The sequence below is a fragment of the Tiliqua scincoides genome, chromosome 1 (genome assembly GCF_035046505.1).
Source record: "Tiliqua scincoides isolate rTilSci1 chromosome 1, rTilSci1.hap2, whole genome shotgun sequence".
NCBI classification, from domain to species: Eukaryota; Metazoa; Chordata; class Lepidosauria; order Squamata; family Scincidae; genus Tiliqua; species Tiliqua scincoides.
In genome coordinates, this window is record NC_089821.1 from 170190819 (window position 1) to 170217198 (window position 26380).

Below are 26380 nucleotides of genomic sequence, written 5' to 3' on the forward strand. Positions count from 1 at the left end.
TGGTGCTGTATATTATATACAGAAATGGCAAATAACTACCAAAATGAAATAGGAGTAAAACAAATTCCCATAAATATGCTCAAGATCTTCATGTTTTCTCTTCCGCCATTTACAGCTCATGAGTTCCTAAGTGAGAAAAAAGTGCTCATTTCTGGCTATCACCTGCCTAATGACATCTCTTCCTGCTCAATGACATCACTTCCTGCCCTTGGGATGCATCCTGACGGCACCCGCATTCCCCAGGAAACAGCTTGGGGAGGAGTATAGTAGAAGCCGGCTGCTTATGGGGAATTGCTGCGTTCTACAACCATAGAGAGGAGACTAGAGCGACACGTCCCTACCAAGGCAACCAGCGAGTCGTCTTCCTGGCCGTTCCTTCCGGTTTGGACGCCCGCACGCGTGCGCGGAGTCCTGTCTAGCACCACGTCTCGTATGCTCCGCCTGGCCGTTTGGTTGGCGTGTGCGAGGCTGACTGCTGCTGGCGCGCGCTACTCTTCCCCTCTCGCGCTTCGAGAAAATGGCTGCCGTACGCCGCGCTCGCAGTGACTCCCGCTGCGTGGTCCGCTTCTCCGACCGAGAACTCTGCTAGAGCCCCTGCCCTGACTGCTAGCGCCCGAGAGGAGGGGAAATAGGACGCGAGACGCGACCCGCCGTTGTCGGTCGCCCGCAGGGGAGCGCGAGGCGTGAGCCTGCCTGGGGGGGCCGGCCCAGAGACGGCGACAGCGCCGCCGCCTGACGAGAGCGACCGTTGGGCTTGACGGTTGGGCTGGGGGCGGCTTCGGCCTGAGCATGGTGAGGGATGGCGCCTGACGGGGGAGGGGCGCGCGCGCGGAGGGAGGGAAGTTAGGCAGGCTGTGTCCCTTCCTCGCGCAGGCGCAGAAGGGCGGGTCGCGAGCCCTGTGCTGGAAGGTGTTCTGGTAGCTCCTCCCACTGCCAGGTAGAGGCAGAGCCATAGAACTGCAACAGGAAGAAGAAAGCTGCATGAATGTCACTCCTGGCCTCTTGTGTGCGTGGAAGGGCAAAGTGGGGTGCAGCCCCACATGTTGGCAGCCTTCTTACACTAGGGACGTGTGCTGGGTGGGGAGGCAGGGGAGGCAGAGCCACCCTACAGGAGTCCTTCGGAAAGCACCCAGGCACCCCCAACCCACACGCTCTTTTTCTCGTCCTTGTACTGGGCTTGCTTTGCTTGTTATTGGTGTGGATTATGTGTGTACAGTTAAACATTTGGAGGTGATTTACTCTCTGTTTGTGCAAGGATTGTCAGTCATGTGACTGATTTTAAACATACGTCTCAAACACTTGAAAGCTGGTGTGGTGTAGTGTTTAGGGCTGAAGAGGGGCACTTAATACATACAAGTCTAAAATTAAAGAAGACAAACTATAGTACATCTGCTTTTCTCTTCCAAGAGTGAAGAGAAAAGGACTGTGCTGTTATGCCTTGGGTATAACAAGGTATAACATGCATATAACATGTTATATATGAAAGGTTTATGAAAGGCATAACAAGGTATAACTTGGGTATAACATGCCTTGGGTATAGTGAGGGGGAGAGAGACATGGACTCCTTTTCCCCCCGGAAAAAACAAGGTAAAGTAAAGGGAGAGGTGAAATCATTTTTCTTCTCATTAGGTTTTTGAGAAGGTAGCAGTAAACATCACTTTGCTGGTGCCTCATGGAAAGAAATAATTCTTTTCTTCTAGGAAAAAATGAAAACAAAAAAAGGAGAGATTGGGAAAGGAAAGAATTTACCATACCGCAGAACAGAAACCATGTTTCCTTTCTGTTTGTTCCCCCTACCCTTTACGTAGAAAAAATGAGAAGTAGTTTCTCTTTTGGGATGTTGTGAGAAGCAACCACAATAGTGAAATGCTGCTTGTACCTCACAGGGTTGTTGTGAGGAAAAGAGGAGAGCAGCCGCGTACACTGCCCTGAGCAATTTGGAGGAAGGGCGGTATAAAAATGTGATAAATAAAAACCGAGCCCAAGAGCAAACACCCCTTCATCTCCTGCACTCTGTACATGCTACAGGACTCGGTACAAGTCATGTGTTTGGGCTGGTTACCAAAGACAAATTTTGTGAACTTCTGTATATCTGACAAAGTGCTAGTAGTTGGCGGCCTCTATCTTGGAGACAGGCCTCTGATGAGGATCTCAGAGGACATGTGGAAGCTCACAGTAAGAAGATTCCTAGTTCAATGCTTGACTATCCCCATGTGTTCTAATGGTAAATAGTAGCATACTTGTTGCTTTTACAAAAGAGCACAACTCAGCAAGTAAACTCATCCTTGGGTGCCTGGCAAACTTCTGCGAGTCTATTAACTAGCTTTTTGTAATAGTAAAATGCAATCAGGACTGTTTCTTCTCTTTCTTGTTCAATCTTTTTCTTCTGTTTCATAGAAATATTGTGTGAATAAATTTCATTTTTAAAATGGTACATTGGTGCTAAATCTGGTTATCTTTCAGTGGAAAGGTCAGCCAGCAAATATGGAGTTTTCATATATCACATTTTCCTCACATCAGCATAATGGCATTAGTTGCCTGAGCTATGTATTTGCAGCAGAAAATAAATACATAGAAATAACCAACCTAGAAATTACCATACATTCTTATTTCATGCTGAGATAATGCAGAAAAAATAATGTACGAATGAATTCCCAACTTTGAGTAAAGGTCAGTTTGAATCATTAGGTGGGTTATTGAGAACCTTCCCTTGAATCCACCACAGTGTAAAACTGAAGACTTGTAATGGCATAGGCATCAGGTTGGATCTAGAAAATGGTTTGGCTCTAACCCATAGTCCTTCCTGCTGCATTAGTTAACAGATTGGAGCAGGGGTGTCAAACTCATTTCCTACAGCAGGCTGAATAGCATTCATGGCACCTGTTGAGAGTTGGGTCATTAAGCAGGAACTGTTGTCCTTAACCAGAAATTAACACTTTTTTTCTCACTTAGGAATTCATAAGCAGCAAATGACAGAGGAGAAAATATGCAAATCTTGATCATAGTTTCAAGATATGGGAGAGCCCAATTATCACGCAGGCCACTCTTTTAGCAGCGCCACTTCTGCCGAGGTCTCGCTTCACAGTTATCAGCTGAGAGGTGCTCTGCAAAGTGATGCCTTGTTGGAAGTGGCGCTGCTGAAAAGAAGGCCTTCATAATAATTGGGCTCTCCCACCATTGTCCTTCTAGCAGTGCCACTTCTGCTAATGGGTCACTTTCCAGTTGAGAGCAGCTGATGGTAGTGCTGGGAGAACCCAGTTATCATGGGGGCTGGATAAAGAGTGTTATGTTTAACATCTGCGTGTGGATTAGAGTGATTCATCTTAGACTATCTATATGATTTTGAGATACGTGTGCAGCTGTGTGTCTACTAATTTATGTGACTTATTTTCTCTCTATCAGGCAGAAGGTGAAGAAGATTGTCACTCTGACATGGTAAGCACAGATGACAATGAAAGGTCTGGTGAAGCTAATCTTCAGGTATGTGTGTATCCTATTTTTGTGGCATGAGGTTAGACATCCAATTTTATTATGTGGTCCTTGCATTTCTTCCAGTGTTTGCACATGTTGACCCAGTTAGTAGTTCAGGGTCAAGATACGTTTTTAATAGTTAAACTGTCTGATAGCATGCCTCACTTATTTCTTGTGACTGAGGGTCCAATCCTATCCAATTTTCCAGTACTGGTGCAGCTGTGCCAGTGGGGCATGCGCTGCATCCTATGGTGAGGAGGCAGTCACAGAGGCTTCCTCAAGGTATGGGAACATTTGTTTCCTTACCTCAGGACTGCATTGCAGCTGCACTGATAGTGGAAAATTGTATAGGATTGGGCCCTTACTTAAGGATTTTCAGTATCACAAATATTCATCCATTCATTCATTCATAGGGAAGTTTTGGAAATTCATCGAGGTAGTAATGTAGGTGCATGTGTCAGAAGGAAGGAAATACTTCAGTGAACCTAAGGAAGCACATCTCATTCCTGCAAAACGATAATGAGATCTTATTCTGCCAGCTGTGAAACATAGCACTTCTTCATGCTTGGAAATGTATCCTTTATCTGACAGATTAGCCTAGGTCAGCGGTTCCTAAACTAGTGGATTGTGACCCACAAGGTGAACCAGAAATCGGCCAGAAATCAGGGGGTGGCCCAGGTATTGATGCCCTGATAGTGCAGCAGCGATTGTGGTGCCGGGGGCATCCAGGGTCATTTTAACGTGCCTGGGGGGCTGCTGAAGCCTCCATGAGGGACCTGGAGACGCCTCCATTCGGTTGCCGATCGGAGCTCAGGGCAACCACACTGAGGCTCACAGGGGAGCTGTGAGCCTCCAGGACCTTCATGGAGACTTCAGCAGCCACCCAGATATGTTAATATATCCCTGGGTGTCCGCAGCACTGTGATCGCTGTGGCGCCATTGTGGCCATCCCCCTCTCCTCCGCCACTACTTATGAGGTTCCCAACTCCCTTGGAGGAGTTTTGGAACCTCTAGCCTGGACAGACATTAATGGCATTTTTACTTCCTGCAATAGTTTTATTTGACTTAGGGCTCATTCCTATCTAACTTTCCAGTGCCAATGCAACTGTGCCAACAGGACATGTGCTGCCTCCTGTAGTGAGGGTGCAGTTACAGAGGTCTCCTCAAGGTAAGGGAATGTTTGTTCCCTCACTTCAGGACTGCATTGCAGCTGCATTAGCATTGGAAAGTTGGATAGGTTTGGGACCTTTAGTCTGCAATCTTGTACACTTTTTCCTGGGAATAAATCCCATTGAACATGGCATCTTAGCATCTTAACACAACGCCTGCCAAAATAAATATTTGCAGAATTTGGAGCTCATTCTAACCATTCCTGTTTTCTTGCAGTGGACAGCAATTTAGCAAAGACAACAGTTACTTAAGAAAATTTGCCTTTGTTTTCTAGCATGCTACGTGAATCCACAGAACTACTTTTACTGGATTAGAGTAGTGCTCGCAAAGCACTGATTAGGGTCCTCCCCAACAGTTCTTTACAGAATGTACCCATAAGCAAGACTTGGAAAATACAGTAGTTGCTATTCCTAAGTGCCTTCAATTTTTCAGTTCTGCCCAGAAAGCATATGCAACATCTTATGCTTGTCTGTGTGTGTTGAACAGTTCATATGGGAGATAGTGAATTGTTGGAACCAAATACTTTTTGTGATATTTCAGTTGCACAGAGACTGAATACACAGATACAAAATTACTAAAATTCAACAGCTGCATGCCAGCTCTTGTTGAGATAAATAAGTCTTTCGGTAAGAATAGAATACAAGAATTCATTTGTTTCATGTAATCAAGAAGAAATTATTTTAGGTACTTGTCACTTGTGACAAGCGACACTTGTCACTTCAGTCTCACGTATGTAAACATTTCTACCCAAATATTGGACTTCATTTCTGGATTTCTAGGCAGAGCTCCAGATGTTCAGAGCACAATGGATGTTTGAACTTACCCCAGGGGTGAGCTCTACTGCTTTGGAAGCTCGATCCTACAGAGCATCTGCAAGAGGGCCTTCAATAAAGGCTGTAGATACCAAAGGAAAGCTGGAACTAGCAAAAGAGGAAAAGGTAACGAATTGGATCTTCTTAAACTACGACGTTCCTCTTTGGCGAGCTAATGGAGTGCTCCGTTCATAGGCTACGTGAGGGCACAGGCTGTTTTTCTGCTTCTGTCCTTATCACTTTGCCATCCTTGACCTTTTCACGCCATTTTGTTTCTTGAACTAATAAATACACCTGTAGGTTTCTCTTAACACTAACATGTCTAGAAAGAAATGAAAAATAGATATTTGGAACATGTTGAATTAATAAAACATCTAAGATTTCTTTAAACCTAAGTTCATTGAAGAAAAGGTAGAAAACAGAAGATTTAGGGCAGAATATTGATCTTCTCACTAGAGAACTAGACTAGTGTTTCTCAAACTGTGGGTCGGGACCCACCAGGTGGGCCGTGAGCCAATTTCGTTGGGTCTCCATTCATTTCAGTATTTTAATATATTAGACTTAACGCTACCCGGGAATGTGACTGCATTTGGAGAAATGTTACAGATCTGTACTTTTAACAAGCTACTATGTATATTCTTTTAACAATGATTGTCAATGGGGCTTACTCCCAGTGTGGGTAGGTTTGCAGCCTAGGATTGTTAAAATTTTTCCTGCTTGATGATGTCACCTCTGGTCATGATATCCATTCCCATGAGTTCTGACAGATTCTCATTCTAAAAAGTGGGTCCCGGTGCTAAAAGTTTGAGAACCACCGAACTAAAGTAGAAACATCGAGAATACTAGTCTTATTGCTTACATGTATGGCTAGAATGCAGTCAAAGAAAATAAATAGCATGTTCAGTAGTCTAAAAACACTGAAGAACTTGATTCATCTCAGTCACTTGTCAAGTAAGGTTGAAAACTTTTATTTGAAGAAAAGGTGAATGGAAAGGTATAGATGAGTGACACACACACACACAAAGCATACCATTAATACTGTCAGTTTTGCTATGTATATGATAATTGAGTAATTTTTTTTTTTGCTTGCTTGCTTGTAAGGGACTCTTAAACAGTTGACTAATTTTCGTGCAGGCAAGAGAACTGTTCCTGAAGGCAGTGGAACAAGAACAAAATGGGGCTCTTTATGAAGGTAATCTAGCATTTGCATTTTAATAAAACATTGGCTACTGTGGTGAAAGACTAAAATTATATCTTAATTGCTGAGACCAAGGCAACTGTCAACATGGTTGAGAGGTAAGCAATATTGTTCTCTGCAGCTCTCAGCAACTGTGATGCAGAAATGAGATGAAGACCGTTAAATATGATTCAGATGACATGGTGCTTCCCTGTGCCATGGCTAGAGTAGAGCTGTTGACATGCGGAAATCATTTTGGAAGTGTTGCTGAACCTTGAGTCTGTTTAAGGGCTGTGGAAAAAGTATTTTTTCTGAATAACCTACCTCACAGGGATGTTGTGAGGATGAATAAATTCACTGTAAGCACTTTGCATACTGAGAGGTACAGTAGAAAGGAATGATGATGGAACTTATTGGTACCTTGACTTTGAAGAAAATTCTGGAATATATTGAATTTGAAACTTTACAAAACTAATATAAATTTTTATCAGTGTGAATTGGTGAGAATCTCTTGCCACTGGAGTTCTTGCCCTTTGTAGAAAGGAGCTCCTGTAGTGTACATGGAAAGGATTTCAAACAGAATAATTTTATAAATATGCACCACTGGTTGGCAACCTTCAGTCTCGAAAGACTATGGTATAAACCTACAGCACCCGGTATTCCCAGGCAGTCTCCCATCCAAGTACTAACCAGGCCTGACCCTGCTTAGCTTCCAAGATCAGACAAGATCAGGGATGTGCAGGGTAACAGTATGGTAACAAAGTATTGAAGCTTTTGATTATATATTTAGAAACCTAGTATCTCTTGGTGTCAGATCAGTTTTGTTGACACTGGTAAAGTTGTTAACTTTCATAGCTAAGCAGTCTTTCTTTTGTGCAGTCATGCTATTTGATATTTAGCTGGCACAACTGAGTACATTCACTATTGTAAAACGTATTCTCAGCAAGCTGCATCATGTGCAAAGGCTACTAGGCTTTAAAGTTTTGTGGGCCATAAGTTACTAGTAATATGGCCTGTCTCTTTGAAAACAGGTTTAGAAAATATGACTAGGTAATTCTTTCTTTAAGCATACTCACTTAAACATACACAACTTTTTTCTCAGCTTTGGAATGCTTTTGGGAAGATGTTTTGGTAAAGAAAACATTCAGGAAACACCAAGAAAATCCTATAGTTTTAGGAATGCAGTCTGCTGACTATACCTGAAAACCGCTCCTGATGGGTGGTCCAATAACGTGGAAATAGTGAGCTTAAATAAGATTATACAAGTGGAATGCATATTAAATGTTGGGAGGTTTTGGTCCAGATACTCCTCACTTATCTAAGGAAAAACTCAAGTAAAATCTAACTTGATATGAATTGGACTTCTGCAAGCACTCCTCTTTTTCACTTCTATAATTTGGTGGTCCAACAAATATTTACCAACCTCAGAATTCAAGCAGCAGTATCAGTGTTGTAGAATAGGCAATTTTAAGAAACTATACGATCTTGCAAACTTACATAAGGTATGTTGCTAGACTGTCTTATTACAGTCCAATCCTGAGCTTCCCGGCACCAGCTGGAGCAGTGGCACCATATCAGCTACTTGTGTATCCAACAGGTACCAGGAAGGTGCTGGGAGTCTCCTTGGAGGAAGGGGCCTTTCGTCCCCTTCCCCCCTGGGGAAAGCCTGGTATGGGGCTTCTCAAGTCTACACTGGCTAGTTTGACAACACAGACTTGAGAGATTCTGGTCAGGCCTTCTGGCCTGTCATGGAGTTCAGGATCTGGCAGAGCAGGATCCTGACTGGCACGGACCCTGTGCCAGTGCTCCCTACTCTCTGGGTGCCATAAACATGCTTTGAGGCACATATACAGTACCCAGCACTGATGTTAGAGCTCAGCATCAGCGCTGGGTGAGTTTAGGATTGGGCCCTTAATGCCTGCCATTAACCTTTGTGCTTTTCTTTCTAAGGCTACTGTGTTGCCAAATAAGGAGGCTTGTTGCATCAAAGCTAGCCCTTATCCCAGTGTCAGTGTTACTCAGCACATTTCATCTTTTCTTTTTAATCAATTCATTAAAATGCTGCTGCAGTCAATGACAGTTTCATTTTGTGCTGAGGCAGTGAAACACAAAAGTGCATTACATCTGTGTTCATGTCTGTTAAGAAAATATTTCTCTTTAGTAATGTCCTGTGATGATAATAATAGAACCCTCTTGGCTTGGCACACAAGCATGCCATTAAGACCTCTGTGCTAGTATGCTTTTCTAGTCCAATAGCATTTTAGCCATATTCAACATTTTAAAACAAATTTTTGATATTTTTAAATATCTGCTAGCTTTGCCCCCCAAACAAAATTTGTTTCTAATTCTGGTCACACACTAGGTCTGTGTTAGAAAGGCTGTATTGTACGTAACATGAAAGACGTTGGAACCACACCTGCCATCTAGTTCTGTATTTATGGCTGGTGGGTTAGTCCACTGAAGGCTTATAGTTCTGTAATGTTGATACTACTTGTCTGTAAATAAAGAAACTTCACAACATTCTTGTGTATAAATAACTTTGGTATTTTTACAAATGTGACAGACTGTATGTGTGGAAGCTACTTTGAATCAGTGGAGCCTCTGTAATGAGACTCTAGGTCATTGCTGGATAGTACTAGTTCATTGAAGCTGATATATCTTTCAGAGCACCAGTACTTACATTAAGACCCCTATATGGAAGGTTGCTGGATTCATTTATGTGGTGATAGTGTCATGGGGGAACCACAATCCCTCAACCCTGCATTGCATGAACCAGCCCACTTGTTTATAAAGATCACTACACCAACCTTTTGTGAGGCACTGTGCAATTTGGACCATGTGCCATCTCATGTAATAGTCTGTATATGGAATTCTGTCATTTAAAGGATTTTATCAGTTTCCATGGGAGGACTGTTGGCCTTTAGAGGTCACAGGTAAGCCTCCCTCCCCTGCACCTAGCTCAGTTTATTATGAGCCTACCTCACATGAGTGGATTTTGAGTTCTATCCATACTGAGTGCAAAATGACTTCTTTAAAACTTTACTTCCTGGTGATGCCTGTGTGAACTTGAGAATCTGGGAGGCTTTTCAAACCACACTCTCATGTTTTACAAATCAAGAATTTAGTATTGGATACCTGGGAAATACAGCTAACCTATAGCTAGTGGTGTTTGAAAATTGTGTTTATTTTACTTAGAAGTAAGCCTCTTGTGTTCAGTAAGACATAGGTCCTAGGCCTGACAGCCCAGTCTGAATAGCTCTGTTCTAGGCTGTAATCCTGTCTTACTCACTGGAAACAAACAGCTCTACAGCAGTGAAGTATCTAGCCTTAAAGATTATTAGTTCTCTTCTTTCCCATCCCAGAAGTTTGAAAAAGCAAGGGGGAGGTGGTGGTAGTGACACCATTATCATCAAGGTCCTTCTAAACTTCCTGAGCTTTGGGAGTGGAACTTAAGCCAGGTATGGAAGGGGCTTGGGCTACCTGAACTACACACCAATTGCCTTTTGTGTACAATAATAAAATACAGTAATGTTTATAGTATTTTCTGTATAACTAGTCTTTTAAGTGCTACTGATGAACATCAGAGGTAGACCTTAAGTCCTTGTATTATTCTGCAAGAATAGCATTATGGGCTGCAACTACCCTTCTTATCATACTTATCAATATTTTATTTATTATAAGTTTATTGTGCCCTTTTCAAAGGTGCTCATGATGAAATGCATGGTTCTTTCATCCCCCTTTTAAATCCTTAACAGTAACCCCAAGAAGTTGGTCAGACTGAGAGACCGCATCTGGCCCACGGATACCCCAAAAGTTTCATGACTGAGGGGCATTTAGCTCACCTTTCCCTGAGTGTAGTCCAGCAGTAACAGCGATATCACATTGATTTAAGAAATTATATTGAAATCAGTAGGACTTAAGTAGTTTGCTATATGTGCCTTTAGAAACTGTATTTTAATTATAGAATCATTCATTTTAATCATATGAAAATAAGAACATATGTGATTAGAGGTTTTATTGTTAAAAACACATAAAAATGCAAACACAGCATTTTGTGTTTAAAATATATGAATAAAAACACAAAACACTGCCTTTTGGTGTTTAAGATATTGTCCAGAAATTAAAATAGATTACTTTTCTAGTTAGAAATAATACTGTGGCTACATCTGCTGACACTGTTCCACTTACGTAGTACACTTTTAAAGTGTTTAAAATTAATAAAAAGGAGAACTTGGGAAAAAACTTTTCTGCCTTTCCAATAATGAAATATATTGGGGGGGGGGAAATAAAACCATTTTTAAACACCCCTAGTGATAAGGCTGTCTGGGTTTTCCTTGTTGCTGAAGTGTTTAGTTTGGTTTACCTTCTTGTCACACTTAGGACCCAATTCTGTCCCACTTTCTAGTGCCAATACTGCCCCAAGGTAAGGGGAAAAAGAATCTCTTATTTTGAGGAGGCCTCAGTGAATGTCCCTCCACTGCAGGATGTAGCACATGCCCCATCTCCCATTGGCACAGATACATTGGTGCTGGAAAGTAGGATCAGATTGGGCCCTTAAGCTGCAGTCCTGTCCACATAGACCTAGGAGTGAGCCCCATTGACTATAATGGGATTTACTTATGAGTAGACAGGCATAGACTTGTGTGTGAATAGGACTCTCCAGATTAAACATCTAGCAGACAGATTCTAATTGCTTTCTTGGGAATAATAGTAGAAGGATAATGGCCAGTTTATATCTTGGGCTTGCAGAAGTTCCATAGATTACAATGGGATTTTCATCACTTGATAAGAAGAAGAATAGACCTCATAAAGACAATAATTGAAATGAGTAATCAATTTCTCAGGAGGGATCACTTCCTCATATCAAAGTCTGCTTCCAGATTAAATTCCCTTCACAACAATATTTGGACAATGCATTTCACACACCATTTCCACTGTTCCATTATTTGAGTCAAACATTTTAATACTTTCCTGTGTATTCCCATTGACATGAAGTGAAGTAAATCCAAATGGTAGCACAATACCAGAAATGTTCTGTTTTATCCACTCTTTAGCTCTTCAGATGTTAGGGCCCAGTCCTATCCAACTTTCCAACACTGAAGCAGCCAAGCAATGGGGTGTGCGCTTTACCCTGGTGTGTTATAGCTGTCAGAGACCTCGAGATAAGGAAACATTGGTTACCTTGGGCTATCTCTTACTTTTTTCTCCTTACCTTGGCCCTTAGACTGCAATCCCATACATTCACCTGGGAGTATGTTCCATTAAATTCAGTGAGACTTACTTCTGAGTAGACATGCATAGGATTGCACTATTCAATATCTTGACAGTTTTATGTAAAGGATGTATGCTAAACTGGTTGAGATATTCAGAAAATAAGTGTTGTACATTTGCTATCCACTAAGCCTGCAACCTTAAGAACATTTGTGAGTAAGCACATTTTATTTGACAGAGTAGTAATTATTTCAGAATACACTTTTAGGATTGGCCTGTGAGAGAATCAGTCTCTCAGAATTTGAGTTTTCCATAAAACATGTTTTATAAATAGAAAGCATTCAGTGCTATTCAGTGCTTTATTATGGTTTGGATGTACAGAATGATAGTCGAGTTGCATCACACTGGCCATGAGCATAGTCCACACTAATGATTAGAAAAAGGGGAGACAAACTTCCCATATTGTAAGCTATTTTTCTTTCACCCTCATTTTTCTCACAAAGAGGTGGTTTTAAAGGCCTTAGTGCCTACTGCTATTCATTGTGAACAGTAGACCTCATGTGCCATATCACAGTGTTTTGAAAAAAGCTTGTAACTTTCGAAAATACTCCATGCAACATTTGGGGATGCCATTCTAGATTGGGAAGTCTAAAGATCTAAATTAGTTGTATGGTATTTTGGTCCTTTTTGCTTATTAAAACTGATACCAATCATGTCCAACTTTTGGAAACGGCAGACAATTTTTTGAGGAGTTGTGAACTCTTCTCTGGCTTTCCATCTCTTTGCTTCCCTGCCTTGATTGGACCAGAAAAGAGAGCCCATTCATCACTAATGCAAGGGAGTGGGCTGTATCTTTTTTTTTTTTGGAGGGGGGGGAGATTATTGAAGGATCCCTTTTTTGCCTTCAACTTCCAATATCATTGTGTAGTGCAAGGTCTACAGTAGCCCCCTTCACTATCTGAGAGGTTGAATAGGTACTGAGAAAGTAATATTTGGTTCACTATATTTTTAAGGATATTTGAACAGTTCTGATTATTTAGGATTACCTTTGTATAAAAAAGGTTAATAGCCTTATTTAACATTTGTACAAGCAGCTCCTGAGATTTTTTGAGACACACTCACACACCTGCTCCTCCTTCCTGTAGGGTACCAGTTTGATTTTTAACTGATAAATTTACATTATGGAAGCAAACAGTGCACTGCTTAAACTTCCATGTTAGTTTATAATTGCCAGTAAGCAGTATGCAAATTATGAAAGGTTTTGTTGTGTTTAAAACTGGTCTTTAGAATGGCTTAGTAAATATGATGTGCATACGTCATCACGCTTTTGAAGTATATAGTTTGAATGAAGTACATAGTTTGCTTTTTGATATAGTACAATAACTACATATGAGCTTTTCAAACTATGCTGATCTTAGGAGCACAGTGTTATAATTATTCAGTAATGTAAATATAATCCATTTATATAGACATTACCTTTGTTTTTAGCTATTAAGTTCTACCGGCTGGCCATGCAACTGGTCCCAGATATTGAGTTTAAGATCACCTACACCCGATCTCCAGATAGTGATGGTATGGGGAAAAGCTAGTAAGTACAGTATGTTAATTTATTGTTTTGAGGACTGAGATGCTGAAGTGAAAGTGGGGTGCTGAGCTGCAATCCTAAACACACTTAAAACTCAATGCTATTCCATTGGACATGCATAAGTCCTCTGAATTAAGTAGGCTGAGGTGCACCTGACTGCATAGTATCAGTTTGTTTATTAAGGAGCAGATATCACTGAACACAGTAGGATTTACTTCTGAGGAAAGAATTAAAATCCTGTATGGCTAGCAGTCCAATGCAGTCACTGCAAGTAAATGCTATTGAGTTCTGTGCCTTCACACTACTATTGATTTGATCCAAAGGTTCCCTTTTCTGACAGAATTACTCTTCTGAAGAAAGCGTCTATCTGTCAAGTAAAGGAACCTTAGGGTCCAACTGTATGTTTTGGACAAGGCTATGTACCACTTTAATCCTTCACCTTAACATCCCTCCAGGCACTTCTTATTTCATTTCTTATTGAACCACCGCAAAAGATAATGGACAATTATTCATATCCAAACTTATACTAACAGCACAGTCTTGTGCATGTCTACTCAGGAGTAAGTCCTGTTATAATCAGTGGGGCTTACTTCCAGGTAAGCGTGTGTAGGATTGCAGCTTAAGACTTGGATCCAAAGAACTACATAGATATGCATATGCCCAGCAGAGTCTAGCTTCTTCTGTTTGATTGGCAGATATTCATGGTGTTTCACAAAATGCCTTTCAGACTTAAAGAAAAGTTTTAAAGGAAAGGAAAGTTTGAAAAGTACTTTGTGATATGGTATGAAGATTTACCACTTGAAAGGCAGAAGTTAAAAGATTTTATTAGACCCAAGTTCTTAGAGGTGCTTGAGTAGTTTCTGGATCCAAGTCTAATTAAACTCAGGCTGAATGCAAATATATTGAATGCTATAATAATGATCAGACACTGAAACAAATTTGCATTTACTCAGAAGTAAGTCTGATTGTTTTCACTGTTCAGCTTTAGGTACAGTCCTAGGCACACTTACCTGGTAGTAAACCAGATTGAACAAAGTGGGACTTATGAGTAACCTTACATAGGATTTACCTCATTTACTTGGAAGTAAGTTCTGCTGAACTCAGTGAAACTATAGACCTTACTCCCAAATAAATGAGGCCATCAACCCAATTCTGCATGTTTACTTGTAAATCTCCCTGATTTCAATATGGCTACAAGCTTTCCTAATTGATATTTTCCATACAAGTAGAATCATCATATTATCAATCTCTTTTTTATTTTAAGATGCCAATATATAAATTATTTTAGTACCTTAATTATTATACAAGCTAGATTTTGGTTTCAGAGTTTAAAGGCTATTGCCTCTAATTTACAGCCCAATCCTATGCATGTCTACTCAGAAGTAAGTCCCATTAGATTCAATGGGGCTTACTCCCAGGACACACAGATTGGGCTGTTAGTCTTCAGGGTGACCAAATTATGTCTAGACATGCAAGTGATTAGTGCAAGTATTCAAAGGATCAGAACCTCAATTTATAAAGAAGATGTTCTTAAATTTTATTCTGGGGTTTTACATTAAAATCTCCCAGAGGAGATCTGGTAATTATGAGCTAGAAGTTAATTGTGCAGGGTCATGCTGGAAGCTTGAGAAAGTTGGGGAATTGAACTCCAGCATTATAGATTTCTATACCATATTTAATAGCAAAGTTGCAATTAAACAGAAGGTAGTATCAATCTGTGTGGTGGGGCACATACCAAAAGGAATTACTAGACAAAAACCATGAGCAGTTTCATTAACTCAAAATGTGTTTTATAAACAGGTAGCATTGTACAGCTGACTGTATAATTCTTATTAAGTGTTTTCCTCTCAGGTGGTTTCCTGTTACAAAAGCAGAAATATGAAAATAAAATCTGACAGGCATTCACATTCCTATTTGCTTACTTTGTGTTCTGTTTTCTGCAAGTTCGGTCACCTTAATTCAAATACTGTAAATTATATGGTTTAGCAATAAATCCTTACAGTGGACATGTTAAAAACAGTGGAATAATAAAATAAATATCTATAAACCACAACTGAACACAAAGTTACCAGGAGATACAAGGCAAAACTAAATAAGTTTTAATTAAAAACTATTAAAAACTAATTTAAAAAATTAAAATTAAAGTTTTAATTAAAACTAATTAAAAATTTAGTTTTAATTAAAAATTAGTCTAAACAATAATGTTTGTAATGTTTTTTATAACCTAATTGCTTTAAAAAACTTGCAAAGCAGTCCTGCACATTTTTATTCTGAAGTAAGTTCCATTATTTATTGGGGCTTACTTCCACGTGAGTATGTATTCAGTTGAAGCATTGATTGCATATTCACCTGGAAGTAAGATTGCATTCAATTGTAAATTAAGTGTGCATTCAGATTTATTTTATAAAATAACCATAACAGTGGCGTTATCAAGTAGCATAAAATATTACTTTCCCACAGCAAAGATAATATCTATTAATATAACGTGTTACAATCTTAAGTCTACTTATTAGGAAGTAAGACCTATTGAACTTAGTGGACATTGCTTCCAAGTAAACACTCTTAGGAGTATTCTGTAAATACTATCCTCAGTTTTTTCCATTCATTTCACTACAGCAGACTGAACTCTGTAAACATGCAGCTTCTAAAATAATTGTGCAGAACATCTTCCAGGGTGTAGTATAACTGTATCAGTCAGAATGATTGATCCTGGTGTGCTTGATTTTTCTCTCTTAAACAGTAGTTGCTTTGAGGGAAGGAATATGGATCAGGACTGTTGTGTGAAAAGGGGGTTTTAACCCTTCTTCCCCATCCTGATCTACAGTATATCAAGTTTTCATTTGACTGCCATTTTCCCCAGGATGGAAGCTTGCATTGGTGCCAGTAAGTCCTTCTCTCCCAGAGCAAATAGCAAAGCAAGGGGGGGGGGGTTCAGATTGGAAGCATGGTGGGACAGAAGGTTAGAACCCACCCCACTGCATGCTGTGGTCTCAGTCTGGATTACCTATCTGACTACTATATAGGGTAGAAAACTCAGGTATGTCAGGGCCAGTCGCATTATTAACGTAGTGTATAGTTGTGTTTCTCTCAGCCATTCACCTACTGCAAATGACACACCCCAATTAGCTGTTCTCCCCATCCACCCATTCCAATTGTGTATTTGTCAATCCATAGGAAGTAAAACTGTTTGGAGAGAGGCAATTTAGACTGTAAAAAGATAGGCATGGAAAGGGTTAAGGACTTGCACACCCCACTGGTTTTTTGATCTCATTTTCCAACTGGATTAATTTTTTTCAGTACTGCTGAGATGTTGTACATCTAAATGTAATAATCCTGTACTACAATCCTGTCTCAGCAGGTACAGGTATGTTTCAGTAGTCAATTTCTTGTCAGGCATATTGTATAAAACAGGGGTGGCCAACCTTTCAACTTAGGGGTTCCTGGACCTTTAACAATTGTGTAGAAGAAAGAATTTCAGCAGGTACAGCTTGTCATCTATGAGATGATAAGCTGTACCTGTGGAATCCCCCTCCCCACAATTGTTAAAGGTCCAGGAGCCCTAGAATTGAAAAGTTGACCACCATATAAGCAGATTTTGGCCTTGACTTTGAAACCTCAATGTGGACAATGCTATCAGGATTTGTGCAGTCCTATGTTGTTTATGCAGAAATAGGTGCTATTGAATTGTATGGTACTTATTTCCAAACAATTTTGTGAGGACTTCAGCTGAAGGTGCTCATCCTAGGAGATAGAACCCATTGAGCTCTGTGAGTCATCTCTGAGTAAACAAACATATTTTGGATTGAGCTGTATCTGTGTTTCAAAACCCAGTGTCTGATCAGGGTTGGTTTGATTTTGAACTATTTCTGCTCCTGTGCTTTTAGCAGCAAGTTCTAGGCACACCTATACTTGGAAGTAAATTTCAATGAAATTAACAGACTTCAGCCTAAACTATATTGTAATAGGGTTGCAAGTTGAGCATTTGTTTTATTTCAGTCTCAAACCGTTTTCTTCTCTAGCATTGAGAATAATGAGGATGATAGCAAGATGGCTGACCTTCTGTCCTACTTTCAGCAGCAATTTACTCTTCAGGAATCATCCATCAAACTTTGTCAGCCTGAGCTTGATGTGAATCAAACTCATATTTCAGGTAAGGGAATATTGCTTAACAGAATATTGCATATAATAAAACCTTTTACTTGTGCCTTTGAATTTGAAACTTCCTGTTTTAAATAATTGGAACCCCATTGTAAGGAGATGATCAGTTAACTGCTTTAAGAATTTATACTGTCATCTGTTTTGTCCTGCTGGTCTTCAGTGGTAGACCTTTTAAAACTGTTGCTGGTGCTTGGTTATATTCCTGATAATTATTCTTCCCCCCTTGTTCCTTGATAGCATGTACTGTAGATGTACATGCTAACAGCAGCAGAAGTTTACTTTCTACATTCTGACATCCATTTTTTGTGCTAAATAGATCAAAGCTGCATGTCTCATGTAAGCATTCTGTTGCTGAGCATTAATTTAACAACAATTGTGGTGTGATTAACACTTATGATGTAAGAGAGATTCATTACTTTATGGAGTAACAGCTGTTTGGAACCAACACATTGTGTGACATCATGAAAGAACTGCATTTAAGGGCACAATCCTAACTTCCCGTTAGGCACAAGTCTCTTGCGCCAGCCTAGGAGGGTCACAAACGTGCCATAAGCACATTTGCACCTCCTCAGGAGAAAGCTGCGTCAGTGCGTGGAGGCTGCATCCAGCCTCCGTGGCAGCTTCCCCCAGATAAGTTGCATTGGCTGAGCTTGGCTAACGCAGGAGGGTGGGGAGGAGGCGGGAGGCATTCCTGGGGTGAGGGAGGGTGGGCGATGGGCAGCCAGGGGGGGCGAGCGGGCAGGGAGCAGGAGATGGGACTGGGATCTGGCTGTTATGCTAGATCCCAATGCCTGTTCCCGAGCAGCACGGAGTGGCTGCAAGCTGCTTTACTGTCCTTGGACTTACGCCATCCCCTGACGTGGCGCTTGTCTGAGGAGACCTAGAGGGGCTGCTGTGGCTTAGCTGGGGGCACGAGGAAGAGTTTCCCCTTACCACTGGCTGAGCCACTTTGGTGGCCTATCTCGTACTGGATACAGCACAAGCCTCCTGGCCTGCCTGTTCCAGTGCAATATAGAATTGCGCTGTAAGAGTCAAAATATTTTTTTAATTAAAATATAATGCAACTCTTAGTAAGTTGAATTATTCTTATCCAAGTCCCAAAGAATTTGTTTTGGAAACAGCTATGTACAGTAGGCTTGGATGATTAATTTTATTATAATGTACTGTATAAAGTACAGTAGATTTAGATGAGTAACTTAATTATAATTTTCTACTTATTTATATTTCCCTTAGCATTGCCTATGGAGCTGTTGATGTATATTTTTCGATGGGTGGTTTCCAGTGATCTGGACCTGCGATCTTTAGAACAGTTATCGTTGGTCTGTAGAGGTTTTTACATTTGTGCCAGGTACAAATGAAACTGTCATGCATGAAACTTTGTGATGTATGTGCTGGTTTGGATTAAATAGATTGATAAGTACAGGGCCTGTAGATTTGTGGTCTTTTCATGTGTATTTGTGTGTATCTATATGGTCTTGCTTAGTAACACTGGATTGGATAGCCTTAAAGTCCCTTCCAGTGATGTAATTCTAAGGCTACAATCCTGCGCAAGCTGACCTGAGACCTGAGTAAATCCCACTGAACAAAGAGATTTGCTTCAGAGTTAACTGAATCACATTACATTTTAGATCCTGAGATTGGATCTACACGTTCAGCAGAATTTAGGTGAGAATGAATCCCCACAACTTAAAATGGCCATTTTTCCAAATGTTATTCTAACAATAAATGTTGTAAGTGCTACATTGAAGGCAGCGTTTAACAGTGTTGTTCTGGCAATGGATATAGTTTCTGGTGTTCACTAGGCTAGCCTAAGGCATCACAAAATGTGTGTGATCTTGCATCTAGTGAACATATACGTTTGATAGACTCTGAGAAGTAGAGGCCTTGCGTGTGATGATACTCTTACTCAAGGGGATGTATGATACTTGTTACGGAAGAAAAAAATGCTGCTCCTACTATGAATTTTACATGCAGCATCATTATACGTACTATTCATGAATAACCTCTTCTGGCCACACTGTAGTTGTGCTCTTCCCTGTACTTTCAGTATTCTTGACGTTCAAGTTGAAGCTTGTGTATTGAAATGATTCTATTCTCTTATCAGAGACCCTGAAATCTGGCGTCAAGCTTGTTTGAAGGTTTGGGGCAGGACCTGTAGCAAAGTTGTTCCTTATACCTCATGGAGGGAAATGTTTTTGGAAAGACCCAGAGTTCGATTTGATGGTAAGCCTAAGAGGTGTTTGAAATGTTCCAGTTAGATAAGAAAAGTTGGGCTTTTGTCTTTGCCACACTTGTCTGATTTTAAATCTCTCTGTATTACGATAACTAAGCAATGACAAAATATCAAGAATGTTTTGTTAATTAGTATCCTTAGGGTATGAAATTATCCTAGCAGAATTCAAAAATTGAAATGGATCAGACTGTTTCATATCTGACCTTTTGTTATTATGCCACTAGAATAACTACAATTTCATTACATTAGCTAGTGTGCAGTTGTAAATTATAGTTGCATGATGTCTGTATTAGAAATTATATTAGTTTGTAAGGTTTTTTTAGATGAACTTACTGTACATCATGGAATATTTCTTTAAAAAATAGTCTGTAGACTAGAACTCGGAACTCACAGCTTCTTCGCTACATTTTTGTAGGTGTGTATATCAGCAAGACAACATACATACGTCAAGGAGAACAGTCTCTTGATGGCTTCTATAGGGCATGGCATCAAGTTGAATATTACAGGTACAACTGTTGTAAAATCAGAGAGTTGATTATCTCTTTCTTCCAAGTGCAGTTCCCACATAATCCCTCACGCTACAATCACAGCATGACTCGTATAAATGACTGTAAGAATAACAGGATTATTTTTGTGAGAAAGTTTAAATGTAATTGTTTGCAAGAATGGGAACATATTGATACTGCTAACTTGAGCAAGATCTGCATCTGCAAGAGGGATCTGAAGGCCTTAGGAGTGGACCTCAACAGGTGGGAAACCCTGGCCTCAGAGCGGCCCGCTTGGAGGCAGGCTGTGCAGCATGGCCTTTCCCAGTTTGAAGAGACACTTGGCCAACAGGCTGAGGCAAAGAGGCAAAGAAGGAAGGCCCATAGCCAGGGAGACAGACCAGGGACAGACTGCACTTGCTCCTGGTGTGGAAGGGACTGTCACTCCCGAATCGGCCTTTTCAGCCACACTAGATGCTGTTCCAGAACCACCTTTCAGAGCGCGATACCATAGTCTTTTGAGACTGAAGGTTGCCAACATGATGATAACTTGAGCAAATAGAAACTCCTTGGGGCTTACTACTGAGTAAACATGCCTATGAGTGTGCTGTCAGTCTACATATACTAAATTGCTTCAGGACTGGAGTCTTAGGGCCTAATCCTATCCAACTTTTCAACACTGATGCAACCTGCTGTGGGGAGACAGTCATAGAGACTCCTCAAGGCAAGACTCCTTACCTCCTCAAGGTAAGGGAACATTACCTGTATTGTAATCCAGGTGTATTGCCCTAATCAACTGTATTGCGGTTGCATTGGCTCTGGAAAGTTTAATAGGATTGGGCTCTTAGTTTCTCAGCTATAGTTTTGTTTTCAGAAGTGCTCCAAGTATTTGGAAATCATTGCAAATCAATCAGAGATATTATCCTGCACTGTGAATGAAACGGCTCCAGTGATTCTCTAATTATGGGCAGCTCCAGAATATGGAGCATGAGATTAATTACTGTTGGATTAACAGTCTGATGCCCCAGTCTTCATGTGGTATATCTGCTTGCATTACTAAATAATTCTAGCAGCACCAGTGAATCCTCATCATTCGGTAAAATTTCAAAAGCTATCCGTTTTGCTCCTTCCATGACTAAGGTCCAAAACACTATAGGGTGACTATCCATGAACACTATCCATGAACACTTCTTCATGTGCAGTAGAAAGCTATTTCGGAGCCAAACTCTAGGGGTCACACAGAAGCATTTGGATGCAAGCACAAAGCTATTTAGATCCCTTCCTCAGTTTCAAGTAGGAACAAGTGTAATAAATACACCTAGGTTTTGTTTTGCACGTTTCTGTGAACAATCCCATAACTAAAAACTAAAAAGCAACTTTTCTGTTCCCAAGTTAATCTTATTTACATTTGTAGGTATCTGAGATTCTTTCCAGATGGCCAAGTAATGATGCTAACAACTCCAGAAGAACCTCAAACTATTGTTCCACGTTTACGAACTAAAAGTGCAAGGTGTGTTAAAATTTTGGCATCATGTGACTTTTCATGTTGAGAGGGAGTACCTAGAACCTTTAATTAAGGAGCTGCAATGTTTTGGAGTTGAGCTGTGTTAAAATTGTTCAGTAAACTATTGTACCATTATTATTCAAAGATTCTAGGGATAAGCTAAAACACAACTTAAGCGGCTTGAGGGGTGCAAACATAAGTAGTCATTCATGAAAGGAAACCAATATATTTCAAGTACCTTTAGCTGGGGGAGAAGCACATTTTAACTCAAGTCTTTTCCTTCTAAACCTTAGAACTGAAGCAATCCTGCTTGGCCATTATCGCCTTTCCCAGGATACAGACAATCAAACCAAAGTATTTGCTGTAATGACAAAGAAGAAGGAAGAGGTACATGTGAAAAACTCTAGCTATATTCATTAATACAGCAAGGAAGCAGTAAATGCTTTATTTACTTTTGTCTAAGACAGGGATGGGCAAGCTTCCAACTTTAGGGATCCTGAACTTTTAACAATTGTATGAAAGAGGGAACCCTGATCTAAGAGCTAAGTTACAAGTAATATCAATCATATGGTTTGCCCTTCTGCTTTTGTACAAATTAGTTGGGGGGGGGGAGGATGTACCCTTCTTCCCTTCACTGTAATCCCAATGAAAATTCCACCCTCCCCACTAATTGCTATTTGCTCCAGGAAGACAACTGCTAATGGCAAATAGCAGCTTGGAAGGGAAGATAAATTTTTCAGGGCTGTGACACGTGGTGGATAGAATTTAAAAAGGTACAGTATGAACTTTCATATTGTGACTGGTTTAGAACATGTAGCATTTTGCATGTGAAAATACACAATTAATATAGTCTATCCTTGGATGCCATATGCAAAAGAGTGGCAACAAGATCATCTTGTTGGCAGGCATCTTGTCTTGTGTGCTTCCAGATGCATCTGGTGGGCCATTGTGAGATAAAAGACCTTGGACTAGGAGGGTCCCTGGCCTGATCCAGCAAATCTCTCGTAATTCTCTTCATGTTCTGACCCTGGTTTACAGATTTGGTGATGATCTCAGCTACTGCTGATTCTTGACAGCTCTTTTTTCTTTATTCTTTCTGTAGAAACCAATTGATTACCACAAATATAGATATTTCTGTCGTGTCCCTGTTCAAGAAACTGATCACAGCTTTCATGTAGGGCTACAGCTGTGTTCCAATGGCCGCCAGAGGTTCAACAAACTTGTTTGGATTCATCATTCTTGTCACATTACTTACAAGTATGTTTAAAAACTGGGAAAGTAAAGAATAGTACTTGGTTGCGGCAAAGAAGAAGTCTAGCCAGCTTTGAATATAGCTTTTGTTTATTGACCTCAGTGATGGTATCTATCACATTCGACAGACTACTTTAGGTGACCTCACATGCTTCTAATTCTGAACTGCCCTGGGGTTCTGGATGAAAGACATTGGGGAAGTGCTGGGTTAAGTAGTGCTAGCTGTTTTAATTTAACTTTTCTTAACCTTTTTTAGTTCTACAATATACATTTTGTGAAGTGCATTCAAGGGTTAAGATGTCTGCACTTGACTTATCCTTGTAGTTTCATGCACATATTCATAACTATCTTGCTATTTCCACAAATTTCTTCTTTAAAATTTGGAGCAAGAACTCTCATTTTACCAAAAAGTAAATTTGTCAAAGAATAATGCATGTGCATTTAGCAAGAATGCAGATATTTGTATGATCCATATGATTGGAATATAATTTTTTTGAAAACTGAATTTTCAGTACACGGTCATGCTTTTTCTTATAATGCATAGTTCTGCAGCTTTCATTCTTTTGCATAATTTATTCTGCTTCTCCTCCAAGTACTGTTTAGATGAGCCAAGTACTAAACAGGGCTGTCATGTGTGTCCTGCCCACCCTCTTCCCAAGGGAGAAATTCTGGATCAGGGAAAGACATGGTTTGTCAAATCAGTGGCGCAGTCAGCGGTCTTCTGAGTAATCTGTCTTTAATGATAACATAAATACACCAGGCCAGAGAAAGCTGAAACACAGACAATGGGTTATATCACCCTTCTCCATCCTTGGCTGAGGCCCTTGGTTCATTAACTCAGGTGGAGACCCTGAAGGGATTGGGATTCGGGAGTGGGGCAAAAGCGTTGCACAGACTGAGCCCACCCAGGATCACAGCAGCAGGTTGGCCACTACTCTCCTCCAGACCCTTAGAATTCTTAATTCTGTAACTTTTCTGGTTTCTGAAACTAACAGGCAGTGGCCCTTACCCTGTTAAGTTTATATTCTTAATTTTGTTTAAAAAGAATTAACTTTAGTTTTCAAGAAGTTGAATTTTGCATCCCAAACTACATTTTCCACTGTGTTTACAATCATTATTGCAGCATGTACAAAGTCACAGAGCCATAGACAATTGTTATTTTTTACCATAAGCCCATATTAAGAGGATGAGAAGATTCCTGAAGATCATTTAGTTCAGTCTTCTGCATTAAGGCAAAATATCGGTCAGGTCTGATGCATTTCTGTATTGTTTTTCATAGGTCTACTGGTGAGACAGCAGTCTCTTCTTTTGACATTGACAAGATGTATACCCCATTGTTCTTTGCACGAGTGAAGAGCTTTACTGCTTTTTCAGAAAGGCCTCTCTGAGAAGTTCACATCTCTTCTCTTATTCTTGCATGAAGAAATTACAGCAAACAACACTTAAGTTATAAATGTGTGTATATATTTGAATTTTATTTTAAGATTAAGGGATCTTTTTTGGAAGAATATATACTGGAAATACAATTGATTTAGGGTGGCAGGGTTATTCTATTGGTCTGAAGTCAAGTTTACATGTTATTTTAAACTTGTTTATGTTGTGAAAAGACTTTGATAACACATAAAAAGACATTTTTACCTTGTCATTTTATGAGCAGATTTACAAGCTGTTCTCTTTCTCCAGCGTCAGGCTTCATCTGCCTATGCACCTTAAGTTCAGGAAGCGTTATAAACCTACTGCTGTACATAAGATATGATGTGTGTGCTTTGCGGGAAGGCTCAAAATGTGAATAATTTGTCCTACATCTGTGTGTAGCCAACAGGAACATAAAATCAATATACACTTTGAAATACTGTATATGTATTTGGGTTGCCTTTCAAGAAGTGACATTGACTTCACTGTAAACTGCAGCCTTATTGAAAAATGAAGCAAAAGTAGGCAAAGTTGGAATCTTCAACTGCTGCCACGTTTCATGGTGACATTGTTTCATACAGCCCCGGTTCCCAGACTCATGGCCTTTGCATTGGAAGGGATGGAAGAAGAAAGTACCAAGAACAAGCCAGCCACATTGGGGAAGTGGCTTTTTTCTCTTCCAGCATCTCTTCTGGGTGTCATAGCAAAGCCGTCCTTCTGCAACACTACAGAGTGCTGAACTTGTTTGTGCTTTGTTTGAATTCTGTTATGCAAATGAGAATAGGGCTGTACTCAAGTTTGTCTTCTGTTGATTTCACTCTTCACCTGACTGCTAAAAATCTTGCGAACCCCTTTGGGTGTCTTTTGTCACACGAAACAAATTTTTGCTTTCTGGGACTCCTACAGATGTTCAGGTACTGTGTGCTGCTTCTCCTGCGTATGTACTTTGGGAGTTGGATGCAAGTGCTGTATGATGCTTCTCATAAATATGTACTTTCAAATATAAAACTAAAATTTCTAAATGTTTTTCTTCTGTCATTTTGTGTAACATTTCTTTTATAATTGGGCTCAACCCTTTGAAATACTGAATTAGATGATTTATCACAGGTGTGCCCAAACCCCGGCCCAGGGGCCACTTGCACCCCTCGCAGCCTCTCAGTGCGGCCCTCAGGGAGCCCCCAGTCTCCAATGAGCCTCTGGCCCTCCGGAGATTTGTTGAAGCCCGGACTGGCCCAATGCAACTTCTGTCAGCGTGAGGGCGACTGTTTGACCTCTCGTGTGAGTTGTGGGATGAGAGCTTCCTCCACTGCTTGCTGTTCCGCGTCTGTGATGCAGCAGCGGCAGCAAAGGAAAGGCTGGCCTTGAGCTATTGCAAGACCTTCATTCATTCATGAAAACTTATGTAAATTTATTCAAATTTTCAATGTAAATTAATTCTTTTTTTCCCCCGGCCCCCGACACAGTGTCAGAGAGCTGATGTGGTCCTCCTGCCTAAAACTTTGGACACCCCTGATTTATCACATACTTCTAAACATTCAGCATGTTATAGATGAAATGCGATACCATCTGTGTGGGAATCTGGCGAGGTAAATCAGGCTAAGTGTTTTTCCCGAGACCACCTAGTGAGCTTCATTACTAAGTGGAGATGTGAACCCAGGTTGCTCTGGTCTGTTCCAACTTTTGTATTCATTATACCAGGTGTCTGTGAAAATCAGGTCAACTTAAGGTGGTGGTCAATATGAAGAGGTAGTCAACTTTGGAGGTTCTACTGTAGTTACAATATCAGTCACCAGGGCAAGTTCCCCTGAGTGTCTGTAATTTGTGATGGGGATGTTTTCTTGCCAAGTAGCTGCTGTGGAAGCTACAGGACAAGTATGCTGTCCTTTGACATCCTCTGTGGGTTTGTTGTA

At 40.4% G+C, this 26380-nt stretch overlaps 1 protein-coding gene across 4 annotated transcripts; it reads left to right on the forward strand.

Annotated features, from left to right (window-relative positions):
- The first annotated feature begins 412 nt into the window (after window positions 1–412).
- On the forward strand, window positions 413–25508 carry FBXO9 (F-box protein 9). Of its 4 annotated transcripts, none has more exons than XM_066612396.1 (13): window positions 414–792; window positions 3403–3480; window positions 5421–5579; window positions 6588–6645; window positions 13330–13429; window positions 17446–17576; window positions 18818–18932; window positions 19689–19807; window positions 20233–20323; window positions 21717–21812; window positions 22100–22193; window positions 22909–23063; window positions 24337–25508. In XM_066612396.1, exons 1-13 carry the CDS (start codon window positions 790–792, stop codon window positions 24443–24445), a joined length of 1308 nt encoding a protein of 435 aa, XP_066468493.1. In that variant the 5' UTR covers window positions 414–789; the 3' UTR covers window positions 24446–25508. The 4 variants fall into 4 exon arrangements, with proteins under 4 accessions (XP_066468496.1, XP_066468493.1, XP_066468495.1 ...); XM_066612398.1 differs by having other exon boundaries at window positions 3403–3435; XM_066612397.1 differs by having other exon boundaries at window positions 3407–3480.
- The last annotated feature ends 872 nt before the right edge of the window (window positions 25509–26380 follow it).

What these genes read in the sequence shown, in the direction of transcription:
- FBXO9 (XM_066612396.1), top strand. An exon ending in AAATGGGGCTCTTTATGAAG is followed by an intron (nt 6,646 to 13,329) that starts GTAATCTAGCAT and finishes CTTTGTTTTTAG; the next exon opens with CTATTAAGTTCTACCGGCTG. An exon ending in CATCAAGTTGAATATTACAG is followed by an intron (nt 20,324 to 21,716) that starts GTACAACTGTTG and finishes TTACATTTGTAG; the next exon opens with GTATCTGAGATTCTTTCCAG.